This window comes from Mus musculus, chromosome 5 (genome assembly GCF_000001635.26).
Source record: "Mus musculus strain C57BL/6J chromosome 5, GRCm38.p6 C57BL/6J".
NCBI classification, from domain to species: domain Eukaryota; kingdom Metazoa; phylum Chordata; class Mammalia; order Rodentia; family Muridae; genus Mus; species Mus musculus.
The window spans coordinates 36,047,124-36,061,134 of NC_000071.6; the positions used below are offsets into that span (position 1 = coordinate 36,047,124).

A 14,011-nucleotide genomic window follows, 5' to 3' on the forward strand; every position below is an offset into this window, starting at 1 on the left:
GCAGATAGCATCCCATCCAAGATGCAGGCCAGCTCAGCCCAGAGAAGCTATCCCATGTGGGATGCTACAGAAGGGGTGGAGACTTCCAGTGAGGAGCATAGACCTGTAGGCTCACAGCACAGGGCACATATGGCTTCACCAACTGGACCTGGTTTCCCCAGAGTCCCACCATGACCTAGAGCACAGGAGCTTCCTGATGAGACAGCTGGTTGCATCAGGATAGATATCATCCTGCCTCCTTCTCCATCCATCTATCCATTCAACTCCCCATCTACCTACAAATCCATCCATCTATTTACCCACATTTCCACACACTCATCTACCCTCCTACATACTCATCCATCCATTCACTTACCCATCCATTTGCCCATCCTCCCATCCATCCTCCCACACACTCAAGCATCCACCTACTCATTTATCTACCCACCCATCCGCCCACCCATCTATCTATCTGCCCATCCACCCATGTACTTACCTACATCCATGTACCCACCTATCTAGTTCCCCACCCCCTGCTCCGCCAATGTCACATTCACCCTTAGGATTTCCAGGGGAGTTGCACCTCCTCAGAGGAGATGACACCACCTCTAATGGACACTGCATGGCCCCAGGCTCATGGTTTTCAGTTTCATCCATGAGATAGGAGCTTCCCTCAGGCTGTAGCTGTAGCCACCCACCTGCACCCATGATGAGACCAGGGGCAGTGTCCTTGGTGTGTACCGTGCCTGACACATAGGGGTTGTCTGCCCACCGCAAGTGCAGGTGCAGGTAACAGTCCGGCTGGGGAGGAAAGAAGGAAGAATGGTTAGCATGTGAGAGTAACTGAAGAAAGCCAGTTCTGTGGTCTGATCTGCCCCATGGCCTTTGTTGGTGAAAGCTGGGTAGAAGTGCCTTGGAAGAATGAATGGGAGGTGGGAAGCTGTGCTCAAGTGGCTGCTGGGTGATGGGGACAAAGGATGAGGATGGCTTCAGCAGGAGCTCGCTGGGGCCTAGGGAACTGAGGAGTGGAGAGTGGACCAGCCAGGCACTGTCTGCTGGAGAACAGATACCAGAGGTCTGAGAGAGGGTTTCCAGGGGGGCTGCATCTTCTTCAAGGGAGGAGCCTTGCAGCCTGGATTTTCCTCAAGACGAGCTTCTCTACATGGACACCACATGGGTAGCTGTATGATTCTTGGGGTCTGGGCAGCTCCAGCTCTCATTCATTTACTCATCCATTGATTTATCTCCCATCCAGAATCTTTACTGGGCACCTTGGCTTGAGGTCCCATTTCTTGACTTCCAATAGTCCTGGCCTGTCAGGTCAGCCTAGACTCTGCATGGGTCAGAGGTTCAAGCCCTCTGAAGCTTCCCAGAGTGAGGCCAGGCCATAGAGATAAAAAGAAACCCAAGGGTCTTGTACAGCAAGCTCGGGTATTTACAGGTAAGGCGGCTGGCAGGTTGAATTACCCATTTCTGCCCTTCCCATATGCGGGAGCTGGCAGATCCTCTGTAGAATTGGGTAGCAAGTTAAAGTTTGCTTCATTCAGTGGACGGAGGGCAGCAGCTGACCCAGCCTCAGCTCTGTCTAGAGGTATTTCTGACATCCTGGCCCTTCTGAATACATATGTTTCTGTGGGCTTCCATTAAGAACCCCAGACACCAACAGATTCAAACCCATTTCCCATTCATCCTGTTAGAAGAGATCTGATTAGGGCTGGGAGATGGTGTGGTGGGTAAAACACTTGGCATTTAGACTGGAGTTCGATCCCTGACATGTCCATGAAAGGTAGGCACAGTTGCATTTGTCTGAAGCCCTAGGACAAGGGGTTGGGTGTGGAGACAGGCAGGTCCCAGGGCTTTGATGGCCAGCTAGTATAACCAATTGTTGACCTCCAGGCTTAGTGAAGGGACCATGTCTCAAAAAAAAATAATAATAAGGATAAGAACTATGGAGGAAGATAGCCCATTAATCTTTGTTTTTGGCATGTGCTCACATAAATGTGCACTCATATGTTATCACACACACACACACACACACACACACACACACACACACACACACACACACACACAAGAAATCTGATCAAATGTCCCACTATATAAGAGCATCTATTTCCCAATGGCTAGAGGGCAACACCCCCAGCCAAGCTAGTCAGAGAACTGGGAGCCAATGCATGACAGCAGAAAGGTCCCACCAGCTTGGCCCTGGCTCAGGGACAATGTCAATATAAGCACCAAGAGCATGACAAAGACCCCAGCTCTTCCTGGGTGGCATGGTTTTAGGCAGACCTTACATCCCTGAATTCCCAGGAACCTTGCCACTGCCATCTGAACCCTGAGCCACACATGGCTGAGAGAATTACACTGTCAGCTCTGAGGGCCTGGACTTGGTCACCTGTCAGTTTGTGCTATTCTACTTTGGGTGGAGGCCACAGCTGCTCAGGTGGGAGCCAAGGCTTTGGACTATCATTTGTTGCCTCTATGGCCTTCTGGCTCCCAGGTACTTTGGTGTCCAGTGGACTCTCTGCCTACCTGGGCCACTTGGTGTCTTTCTCCACCTCCCATCATCTTTTGGGTTCCCTGGACAGAAATCTCATGGAGGCTAGCTACCTCCTCACTGAACTGCGTAATTGCAGACAAGAACCTTCTCTTAGCTGAAAGTTGCTTTGGCAGATTAATGTGGCTTCACCTTCCCAAAGATGATACAAAAATTAGCGTTTCATAGCCGCTCTGGACCTGAGAGGGTTTCTTTATGAATGGCAGGTGATTCAAGCCTCATGCCGGTGGGCAGGGCTTGTGGGCCTTCTGCATCTACAGTGGAGCCTGAAGAGGAGGCCTGAGAATGGAGTGAAACAGAGAGCTCAACACAGACAGACTCCATCCCTATCCAGGGGAAGCTGCTCCTTAGGGCAGCTCATACTTAGTGGCCACCTAGTCACTTTAGTGGCTGTCACTCTTCCTCTGTCACTTGCCAGCTCCCAATAACCTTTAGCAATATGCAGAAGCAGGCTTGGGAGTCCCTCTGCTCCTGTTGTCACTTGGACCTCTGCTAGCATCATGGGGTCATAACAGCACTAGTCTGGTAGTGAATGCAGGTGTGGAAGGCAGATACCAAGTTAAGTCAGTGACTCTCCAGCCTGGGCTCATCTGGACAAGGGCTATGGAACTGAGAATAAGGGAGGGACTAGGGTGGGGCAGCTTCTCACACTTGTTCATGGACAAGAATGATGTTCATGTTTCCCTCTGTGTGTATCCCTATGCCTAGCAGAAACTGGTGGCTTGTGTGTCCTGGCAGTGGCATCTATGCCACTCTCTTGGAGGCATGTGACAGGGTAGAGTACCTACCGGCTGGCAGTTGGTGGGCTTCCCATTCATGTCGGTGCTGGGTGGCCTCAGGTAATCCCAGTCACGGCCCTTGTTGTAGGTTATGACTGTGGTCACCTTGCCATCCACTTTCTGGTTTGCCAAGAAGACTCCCTTCACCCCTCTGACCTGAGGAGACACAGGAAGGACCATAAGCCTTGACACAGATGATGGAGAGCAACAGTGGCCAGGCATTGCCCCCTACTGTAAATGTTACATGTGGCTTTTACCCTGGTTGCAGCCTGACACATGGAGACAAACCCTGGGCTTAAATGGGAAAAGTTCTGTCTACTCCTGGGTCTGGGTGATCTGTAGGACACTGAACTTTCTTACCTAGAACCTCTGACTATCAGATGCCAGGGAGGGTCCTGGTCCCGACTAACCAGTGTATTGATGAAGGGATTCCCCTACACCACCCCTACTCTGGAGCTCAGGGTTCCCTCCCTTGCTGTGGCTATTAGACCTTTACAGGGAGGTTCTGTGCCATAGCAAAGACTTCTGGATTTTCTTGGGGCCCCACAGCTCAATCCCCCAACAAGTCAACTGGTGACAATGTAAAGGTCCCTGTTTATCCTGGCATTGATGGATAGGGCTCCACTTTGCCATCTTCTCTCTATTTCTTAGGGGGTCTTACAAGGTCTCCAGCTGAGGTTGTAGCCTTGAAGGGTGTCCACAGAGTTGATTCATAAGAAAATACAAAAGCCAGCCATTTCATCACCTTAGAACAACACATTCTTTAATACCTTATTGGCAAAGACTTAAAGTCACATTCATTGAGTGCTTTTAGGGTGGTGTGGCAGGTACAGAAACGCTCCCTTTCATCCAAGCCCCACAGCAGAGGGATGTCTACTTCGTGTATAGTATAGTGTTGCAGATCACTTTTCTCAAGGTACTGGGGCTCAGACAACTGTTTATTTTACTCATTACTCTAGAGCCAAGGATTGTAATTAGACTGAAACAGTTAACAAGGGCATCAGTGCTCTCTACGCTGAGCTCAGCATGCATCATCTCATTTGAGTCTGAAAAGTCAGTGCAGTTATTCTCCATGTGCACGTCTGCAGTGCAGGTGGACTTCCCACCAGAGATGTGCTGCTATGGATGTAGGAACAGAGTGAGGAATAGGTAGGTAGATGAATGGTGGGCTGGATGAGCCAGATCTCCAAGGATGAATGAGTAGGTAGATGGATGGATGAATCAGTAGATGAATGAATGAATGACGAATGGGTGGGTGGGTAGGAAGAGAGATGAACAGTTGGATGTGTGGATGGACGGATGGGTGGACAGGTAGATGAATGGGTAGATGGACTGATGTGTAGATGGGTGGATGGATCATGGATGAATAAATGAATATACGGGTAGCTAGGTGGATGAAGATGAGCAGATGAGTAGCGAGGTAGGTAAGTGGAGGGGTAGAGGGTTGAATTGTGAGTGAGACGATGTGTTAGAGGATGAGTAGACAGATGGGTGCATGGGTAGAAGAATGGGTGGGTAGATTGACGGATGGCTTATGGATGAATTGGATGTATAGATGGATGGATGTATAGATGGATGGGTAGATGGGAGGCTAAGTAGATGAGTGGTGAACAAATGAATGAGTAGATAAATGAATGGGTGGGTGGCTATATGGATGAATGGATAAGTATATGGGTACAGGTGGTTGGTTGGGTAGACAAGGAGGATGACTGATGGACAGATAGATGAATGGATGGGTGGATTAGCAGATAGAGCAACGGTATCTCTACTATCCGTAGGTGCTGCAACATCACAAACACTGCTTCAAACAACACACTTCTCATCTACCACCGTGGTGGTCAGAGCTCTGACCCAAGTCTCTGATTTGCTGTCAGGGGTGTGCTCCTGTCTGGAGGCTATCGGGAGAATTCTGTTCCTCTGCTACAGGCTATGCCTCCTGGATATCTTCCTTCATCTTCAAAGCCAGCAATGCAGAGTTCCTGGCCACCATCATAGCTTTCCTTTATCTGACCACACTGCCTCCCTGATCCACTTCCAAGGACCCCATAACTACCAGGGCTCTGTAGAGATGGTGTATAACAACACTGTCTCTGGAGTGGCAGCCTCAAGCCTGCCTGTCGCCTTGCCTCCCCTTTACCAGGCAGTGTGACACACAGAGGCATGGGTTCCGGGGCTCAGGGGGATGGCTGGCTGGGTGGGCATATTCTGTTTCCCAAGTTTACCCTCTGACCACAGACACATGTGGGTCTGTCACATGAAACGTATTTACTTATCTGAAGGTCCTCAAAGTTCTCCTTTTATATATCAGTATAAGTTTAAAAAAAATAAAAAAATCCATCTAAATTTCACCAGCTCCAAGGCTACAGATTGTATTGAATAGGTATAAATATAAAAATGGGCCTGTGAAACGAGAGAGTGAGGTACTTCTGAACCAATGTGGGATCAAGTGTAGGGCCTTGTGAAGGGTACTCCAGTAGAAAAGAGAGAACAAGAGGGAAAAAATGGAAGCCAGTCTGCCAAGTGATTTCAGTATCCAGCAGGTACTGGTACCACGGGTTGAAATGACTGCTTGTGGCCACAGCTCTGCTCTCTGACTGTCTTTCTACTTCAGGATGAGTATCCCAGCGGGTTCCTGAGTCTGCAGAACCTGGGTCCACGCCCTTCTGCTCTGCCTCCCTCTCTGCCTCTGCAGTCCACGCTGCTGTGTTTCTGCTGTTAATACATTTTTAGGGACCTTGGTGAAAAGAACAATATTTGGCATATGACACCTCAAGACCAAGTTCTCTACACAAAGGAGATTTATTTGCCTCTGAGGGACAAAGGGGCAAGGAGTAAGAGACAAAGACAGGAGACAGAGGATGCGAGAGAAGGGAATGGGAGAGAGGGGGAAGGGGATATTTGTCCCAGAGAACAAAGAGCTGCTTCTGGATAGAAAGGAGACAGATGTGGCTATAGGAAAATGGCAGTCTATAAAGGTAAAAGGGGAAACCCTGTGTTAGGATGAGGTATTTAAATTTTAATTGGGCATGCTAATTAGGGCAGCCTAAGGGGGCTTTTGATTGCTGGACTTTAATACTCTGATAGCTGGACCTTGGTAGTCAGCCTCAGTAGGAGGAAGTGGCCAAATAAATGAATAGACTTTGGGTACTAGCTTTAGGAATCTAACCTAACAGTTTTTAGCAAGGCAGAGGGAATGGGGTAGAAGGTCAAGGCTGCCAGAGCCTAGTAGAGTCCCTTTATTTGGTGTCTCTTCTACCAATGTCATTAGGATTTGCTGTAATAGACTCTCTGCCCCCCACAGTTAGCCTGGCATACACATCTCCAAAAGTACTTCAGAGTGCCTCTTGTGACACAGTGTGTGACCACAGGACCCATGAAGTGAGTGATTTGGCCTGTGATAGTCTGTGACACCTTGAGCCCTCTTCCCAACTCTAACATAGCAACTCAGAAAAGTTCTGTCGAAATCTAATAGGCCCTAAGGAGGCAACACAACCACGGGTCTCACAGACCAGGTAGACCACCCTGCGACTCAGCATCAGAGAACCTGGACATGCTGCTGGCTTCCTAGTGACCATATGCAGGAGACTCATGTACCATCTGCCGAGCCACGCCCTTCCCACCCGCCATCCCTAGTATCAGAGTAGGTGGTACTGGGAACATGGAGTTTTGCTGGATTGGGCCTTGTTTCCTAGGAAAGAATCCCAGAGTCTTAAAAGAGGGCATTGTTATGAAGGCTGCTTCATACCCCAGAAACCAAGCCCAGAGAGGTTAAGTAACCTTCCAAAGACAACACAGCACAGCACAGCAAACACATACCTGAGCCTAGATAAGAGCCCAGGTGATGGAAAACCAGAGCTGAGCCTGTTGCTACTTCCCATTTCATGAAGTCAGAGAGGATGAGTCACTCTGGAGGTATCAGCTGGTGGGCAGTGGGTGCTGTCTTGGCACCTGGCTGGGTGAACCTTTCTCAGGTGGTCTCTATCTGTGCCTGGCTCAGCTCACTGCTTCTGTACCTGACTGACTCCAGCTCAGCTTCATTTCAATGCCACACCCCTCCTCCAGGAGGCCTTCCCTGACTCCACCTAGACTTGTCAAAAGGCATTGCACTGTGTCCCATGGGCAGTGTGGGCTCAAGGACATCACTGGGAGTCATCTTCATGGGGGTACGGTGATCAGCAGGTGGAGAATTCTTGTCAGTGACAGAGGGTGAAACCCAAGTGTGGCAGGCAGCATGTGTGTGACAGATATCTGTGGAGAGGGTAGATAGCGCCCCCTCATGTCAGACCTGTCCATGACACCCTTACATCTATCACTGCTCACCCTGACCTGGAGCAACAGCCCTGTCTCTGAGTCTCTGAGGGCTTCAGTGCTCCAGTGTTGCCAGAGGAGTGCTGCAAGATGCCACTGTCCCTCTGCAGCCCCAGCTGGGAGGGAACACTGACAAATGGGCTCTCTTCGCAAACAAACGATTACATTCATCATTTCGCTGGGGATAATGGCTCCACACTGCCGCTGACAGCTGGAGACACATTGAGGTTCCCTCTACCTGGGAGGTCCCCTCCCACTCGAAGGGACGGAGCCCATTGTCTGCCAAGGGCTACTCTCTGAGCCAGACTCACCATCTAACAGTAGAAGCACCAGTGGGCCTCCTATGGCTCTCCCCACTGGCCTGGGGGCCCCAAGAGCAGAGGTGAGGGAAGATCTTGGTAGACAGTGTGGCTGGTTCTACTCAGATCTGGCCTGTCTTGAAAGGTTGATGTGGGAGGGTTTGGTGGGAGGGTTTCCTAACCTGCACTAAATAATACTTCCACCCCTGCCCCTGGTGTCCAAAAGAGAAAAGAGGCGCCTGTCCAGACTAGGCCCTTCTCGGGTGAACTTTTTGCGGATGAGGGCACTGTCCCCAGTAGTGAGCACTGGTGTGAATTCCAGAAGCTTGGGTCAGTGCCTTAGCATGAATGAGACCCCATGGAAACTTGTGTGGAGCCAGGGAAGGCCAGGACCCCTGCAGGGGTGAAGCAGGGACCGTCATCTTAGGCAGGTAGCAGGAGAGGCCAGTCACAGCAGGTCAGGCTGGACAATGTATGTGGAGGGTTGAGGACTGGTAGGAGAGATGTATAGAGGTGACAGACACCAGCTCTCAGGACAGGGAAAGGAAAGAGAAGTCACAGGGCAGGAGGAGAGAAACCGAGTAGAGAGCCTCTCCAAGTTCCAGGACAGCTGCTCACACCATACCTGGCTGTGGCTGCCTTTGCACAGGGAAAGCCTTGCTAAAAGACCAATCTCAATTCTGCAAGATAATCTCCCACCAGGAATCTCCTTCTCGTTAGCAAACACTGTCTCAATGATCTCATTAGGAAATCTGCTTCCTTCTCTACCTTTAATTCCCGATGCTTCAGCCTCTGGTCCTAAAGCCTGAAACATCTGGTGCTTTGCAGGTATTGGTGTTCCCTAGGCAAGGGAGACAGGAGGGAGGCGGGGGTGGGGAGCATGAGCAGCTAGCCGTTCCTACCCTGCCTGGGACGGTGGCCTACCTCAAGGATGTCGATGACCACGTTCTCCTCGGCTTGCCTCGAGCTGCGCACATTCTCCAGCACCAGGGAATAGCGAACCCCACGCAGGTCTGACTGGTACAGGTTGTAGGTGTCTACCTGGTTCCACTCCTGTACGGCCACAAACACCTGCTGCTCATCCGTGCTGATGATCTGTAGGTCCTGGGGACAGAGGAGCTGTCAGAGATGATAGCCTGGGGCACAGTGACACTTCCCCCGCTGCCCTGGAGAGCAGCTGATCAAGGTGGGATGCTGATGCTCAGCCCTGTGGGCAAGCGGCTTCATCTCCATAGACCTCCGTGTCATACCTCTGAAATGGGAGTGAGGTTTGGACCTCTCACACCAGGTTTGGGGATAGTCTGGGGATGTGTCTTCTTCCTCACACACACACACCCACTGGACATTGCCCATCTCCCTACAACGAGGAAGAGCTCCCCCAAGTACCCCACATAGTCAGAATGAGTAGCAGGTACAGGGCTGGGCTCCCCCATCCTGGGAGGCAATCATCCCTTCACTTATTCAGCACCTATTTATGACACATCTGCATTGGGACCCATTGTTAGCCCTACCTCTGCCCTGAATTTCAGAAAGGAAGGACTTGCTTTGACAGTCAGAGAGTGGTGCCCACACAGTGCCCTGCAAACAAGCTCCACCTGTCCACCATCCCCTGCACCCAGCCCTCAGCCCCATGGGAACAGCAATCCAGGCACTGGCTCTAGGACTCAGTTTCCCCTTGTGGGTCAGGTAGATCCGTGGGTATTGGCTGAACAACTGTACAGTTCAGAAAAAGAGCCCTATCATGTGCAAAGCAAAGCTGGGCTGACCTCGGTTCCTTGTTCTCCCTTTTGTTCAGACCTACGTAGACTGACTGGAGAAGCTGTAGCCAGGGCCACTAAGCCTAGGTATCAAAACATTTTCATCTCCCAGTGAACAACTTTATTCTGTATCCTCCAAGCCTTGTCTTCCACCCTTTGAAACTCCTCAGTCTTCTGACAAGGGACTGCCAGGCCATAGGGCTAAAGATGGATACAGGGTGTAGGGTGCACTCACATGAAGACACCCCTCCCCCTCATGCCCTTTGGGGTGTGCTCACTTTGTGGAAGCCATTTTTGTTTGTGTCTCTTTGATGAGGGACCCATTGGACTCTTGAGCGTTGGCACCTGGCCCTTTCCCTCCCTGCCAGACTGTACCCTATGCCATGTGTCCGAAAGGCATTCCTAAGGTGGGCATAGTAGTGCATTTCTGGAGCCCAGCACCCAGGAGGCTGAGGTAGGAAAATTATGAGTTTGAGGCCAGCTTGGGCTACATAACAAGACCCTTAAAAATGCAGAGGGGTTCAAATGTGTGAAGCGTCTATCACATACCTGTACAGCTGGAGCGCCCTACAGGGAAGGATCTACGTCCTTCAGACCGTCCATCCTTCTGTGTCCACAGACATAAATCTGACACACAGACAGGATGAACTAAGAGGTACATGACTCAGGAAGAAGTATGTGGAGCCCAGTCCCATATGTGAGATTAGACTGCAGGGTGATAGAAGGCTCTGGGGTACTTGTGGGAACAGGCTGGCCAACACCCATGTACCCACCCCATTCCCTGAGCTGCGGGCAGGAGGCAGGATGTGTTGCTTTGGGCTGGGGGCCATTTTTGCAGTCTACTAGGGAGGTCATGCATACTGGCTTGGGCCATGGTGGAGAAACAGATACTGAATAAGCAGAACTGGGAGCAAGTGAAGGCTTTCCCACAAGAAGGCTTGGCTGGGTCAAGCTCATAGGAGGAATGAGCAAAGGGAGCTTGCACAACGGGGTGCAGTAATTCAGGTGACAGTCCTGATCGAATGCCACTTACATAAACTGGTTAGATGCCCTGCACAAATGCTTCCTCTAAGCTATGAAGCAGCTTGGGGCCATCCTCAGTGCCCCTCTAGAGAGACCTGGAATTAACACTTCAACGTGTTTATGTTCAGGCCCTCTCGTAAGCATGATTCACACACTCTCCACGTCTGGTTTATAGCTCGCTCTGCATGCTGCGTGGGTGTCTCTTCCTCTGCCATGAACGTTATTTATAAACACCGCTTTTAATGACTGCATGATACGTATTTGTGGCCCAGTCGTATTTCACTGAGCCATGTATGTCCCTGCTGCAGAGGACAGGAGGGGACATTTCTAGACTGGAGTCCCTCCCTGCCGCTCTGCTTATTTCCTTCCCATGAATTCTAAGAAGGAAGATTGCCATATCGGAGATAGGGAATGTCTCTAGATTGTTGCATGCTGTTAGCCTGTTATTGTGACGTCCAGACCGGTTCCCTTCCTAGCAGACTGCTTATGCCTCTTCCTGTGAGCCAGTACTGAGAAAGGTTATGCAGAAGTCTTGCTGACTAGTGCAACAAATCCTTTGTACTTTCATAAAACTCCATTTATTTTCCTCAGTTTTTGTTTTTAGAGAAGCAAGCAAAAAATACTCCTTAACTCTGTTGTTAATAGATGCGCAAAACCTTCACATGTGGTTGGCACACCTGGCCTGGAAAGATCTGTAGAAGGAAAAAACTAGTTTGTTAATATTTCTTATCAGTGGACTCAGGAGTCTTTAAGAGACAGCCTCCTGCCTATGAGAGGAGCCCAGTGGTAGGCAGGCTAGTATGGAGGTCCTGCAAAGTCACCAGGGATGTAGGTTCCTGCTGGATCATCATTCTACCGTCCCAGGACATGGTGCTTGCCTTCAGGGCCTAATATGGGTGTTAGAGTTCCAGCATCACAATGAATGTAAGGCAGCAGGAACAGGGAAGATGGGGAGAAGGGTGGACCTCCATATAGTGATCTCAGAAGTGACACAAGAAAACTTTGTTAATTTCTCATTGGTGGATCGTAAACACGTGACCACGTGCAGAGGAAGATGGTTTCCCTGTGAAGCTGAGCAGCAGTTAGACTGTGAGTTTGGCTAAACTAAGATGAAGGGCAGAATGAATCCTGAGAACTGGTCTAGAGTTTCTCCAGATCCTTACCTTGAGACGAAGAGATGGAACATGGAAGAGGGGATGGGCAGGCAGGTAGAAGTGGTACATGCGTGAGTCACATATATCACTCCTATGTTTGTGCATATGCTCATATGCAAATCAAAGCTAGTAAGCTGTAATCATAAATTGTATATAAATTACAATATACTATCACATATAGAAAAGGTTTTAGAACATTTCAATAAGCATGATGGCAGAAATTTCTCATGGACCATCATATGGAATCCCAATGAAATATTTCATAGTTATTTTTAAGTTTTTTTTATGTGTCTATGTGTCTGTGTGAATGTATATCATGTGTATGGGTCCCCATAGAGGCCAGAAGAGGGCATCAGATCCCCCAGAGCTAGAGTTACTGGATGTTGTGAGATACCCAATGTAGGTGCTGGTAATCAAACACTGGTCCTCTGGAAAAGCAACAAGTGCTCTTACCTGCTGAGCCATCTCTCCAGCCCCAGCACAGATATTTATATGAAATTCATGAAGAATTCCCATGAGCCAGGACCTTCTTCCTATTTTGTCAGTGCTTTGCCTACTCTGTCTCCCAGCCCTCTGGTAAGAAATCTGCAGATCATCTAAGCAGGGAATCCCTCATCTATGAGAAGTGGCATCTCTTGTGTTACTTTCTAGATTCCTCCTTCATCTTTATGGCTTTATCATGTGATCAAAATGTACATTGGTTTGTGCCTTTGTGTTTTCCACACTTGAGATTGGCCAACCTTTGAGATATTCACACTCATGCATTTCATGATTTGGGGGTTGGTAGGAAGCCACTGTTTCTTAAATTAATCTCTCTGCCTCTTGCCCTCACGTCCCTTTAGGATTTGAAGTGTGTATGTGCTACTTTGATAATGGTGTCAAAAGATGATAATACTTCTACCATCTTGTCCTCAAGTGCTTTGATTCTTCTTCTGCCTGTCAGATCTGAGTCCTTCTGGTGGGCTTTCCTTGCTTATTATTTTTCCCATTTCTTTCTAATTACTCTAATTACTATGCCAGGGTTTCTTTTTATGGCACCCTTAACATTTCCTATCTCTTCACAGATTGTGTGTGTGTGTGTGTGTGTGTGTGTGTGTGTGCATAGTGTCCTCTTGCAGTTCTCTGAGCATCTTGAGACAATCCTATTGAAGTTGCCCAGCAGGTCGACCAGATGGCCTTTCTTAGGCATTGTTTCAGTTCTGATCAAATCATGTTCTCCTGTCTTTTTGTGATTGTTGCCTCGTGTTGCCTGTTGCCTTATGATCTTTGATGACTAAAACTGGGAAGTGTGTGTGTGTGTGTGTGTGTGTGTGTGTGTGTTCTGAAATTTTTTTAAGGTCTTACCCTTCTGCTTATGCTAGCCTCAAATTCATGATCCTCCCCCCCTCTCCCCCAATCCGGCTCCCTGTCTCAGTCTCCTGATTGTTATGATCATAGGCGTGTCCACCTAAAACTGGATGTTTGGGTGTATGATACTGTAACTTCAAATTCAACTATCTATTTTCTGTGAGACTGCCTTGTTGCTGTTGCCTCTGAGCACCAGACTGACATGTGTGAGGTGTGGTGACATTGACCCCCTTTCCCATACATTTAGATAGTCTGGTCTTTAAAAACCTGTCTCCTAAAGAAGAAAAGAGGCAATGGAAAGGCAGGTGGATATGCTCTAACCCTGCTTCAGCTGACCACGACAATTGATGTCAGAGCACAGGCCTGTGTCTGGAGGGAAAGGTCTAAAGTACCCACCCTGGCCACACACTAGCTGCTCCAGGAAAGCACACACATTTGCCTGCTGTGAGACAAGGGCAGGCATGGATACTGTTCTTAGGTCAAAAGCTTAAACTGTCAAAACTAACCTTCTGTACTGCCTGATGCCTGGATGCTGGATGCTGGATGCTGGAAGCTTATAACAGACCTCAGAGTCCCAGCATGGTCATGACCCTACACTCTGTAGTGTGGCTGCTGCCAAGGAGGAACAGGAAGAAGGCCTTGGAGCTTGAACTTAGCCGTCCTTTCCAACACCATTCTCCTCTCTTCTGTGCAATATGAATTTTATTTTACTTTAAGTAAATTTATTACAAACACAGGATTTTTTTTTTTCTTTCAAGTAAATTTGCCTTCTCTGCTAGGGAACTGCAGGACTTTTAAAACAGTCATT

The 14,011-nt window shown here is 49.1% G+C and overlaps 1 protein-coding gene across 3 annotated transcripts in view; it reads right to left on the reverse strand.

Annotated features, from left to right (window-relative positions):
• Sorcs2 (sortilin-related VPS10 domain containing receptor 2) overlaps positions 1–14,011 on the reverse strand; it is a 381,018-nt gene that overhangs the window by 29,944 nt on the left and 337,063 nt on the right. For all 3 annotated transcript variants that reach the window (XM_006504202.4, NM_030889.2, XM_030254926.1), the window contains 3 exons: positions 8,847–9,026; positions 3,325–3,471; positions 678–780 (listed from right to left, as the gene is read on the reverse strand). In XM_006504202.4, the coding sequence (XP_006504265.1) occupies positions 678–780; positions 3,325–3,471; positions 8,847–9,026 (430 nt within the window). The remainder of the gene's footprint in view (positions 1–677; positions 781–3,324; positions 3,472–8,846; positions 9,027–14,011) is intronic.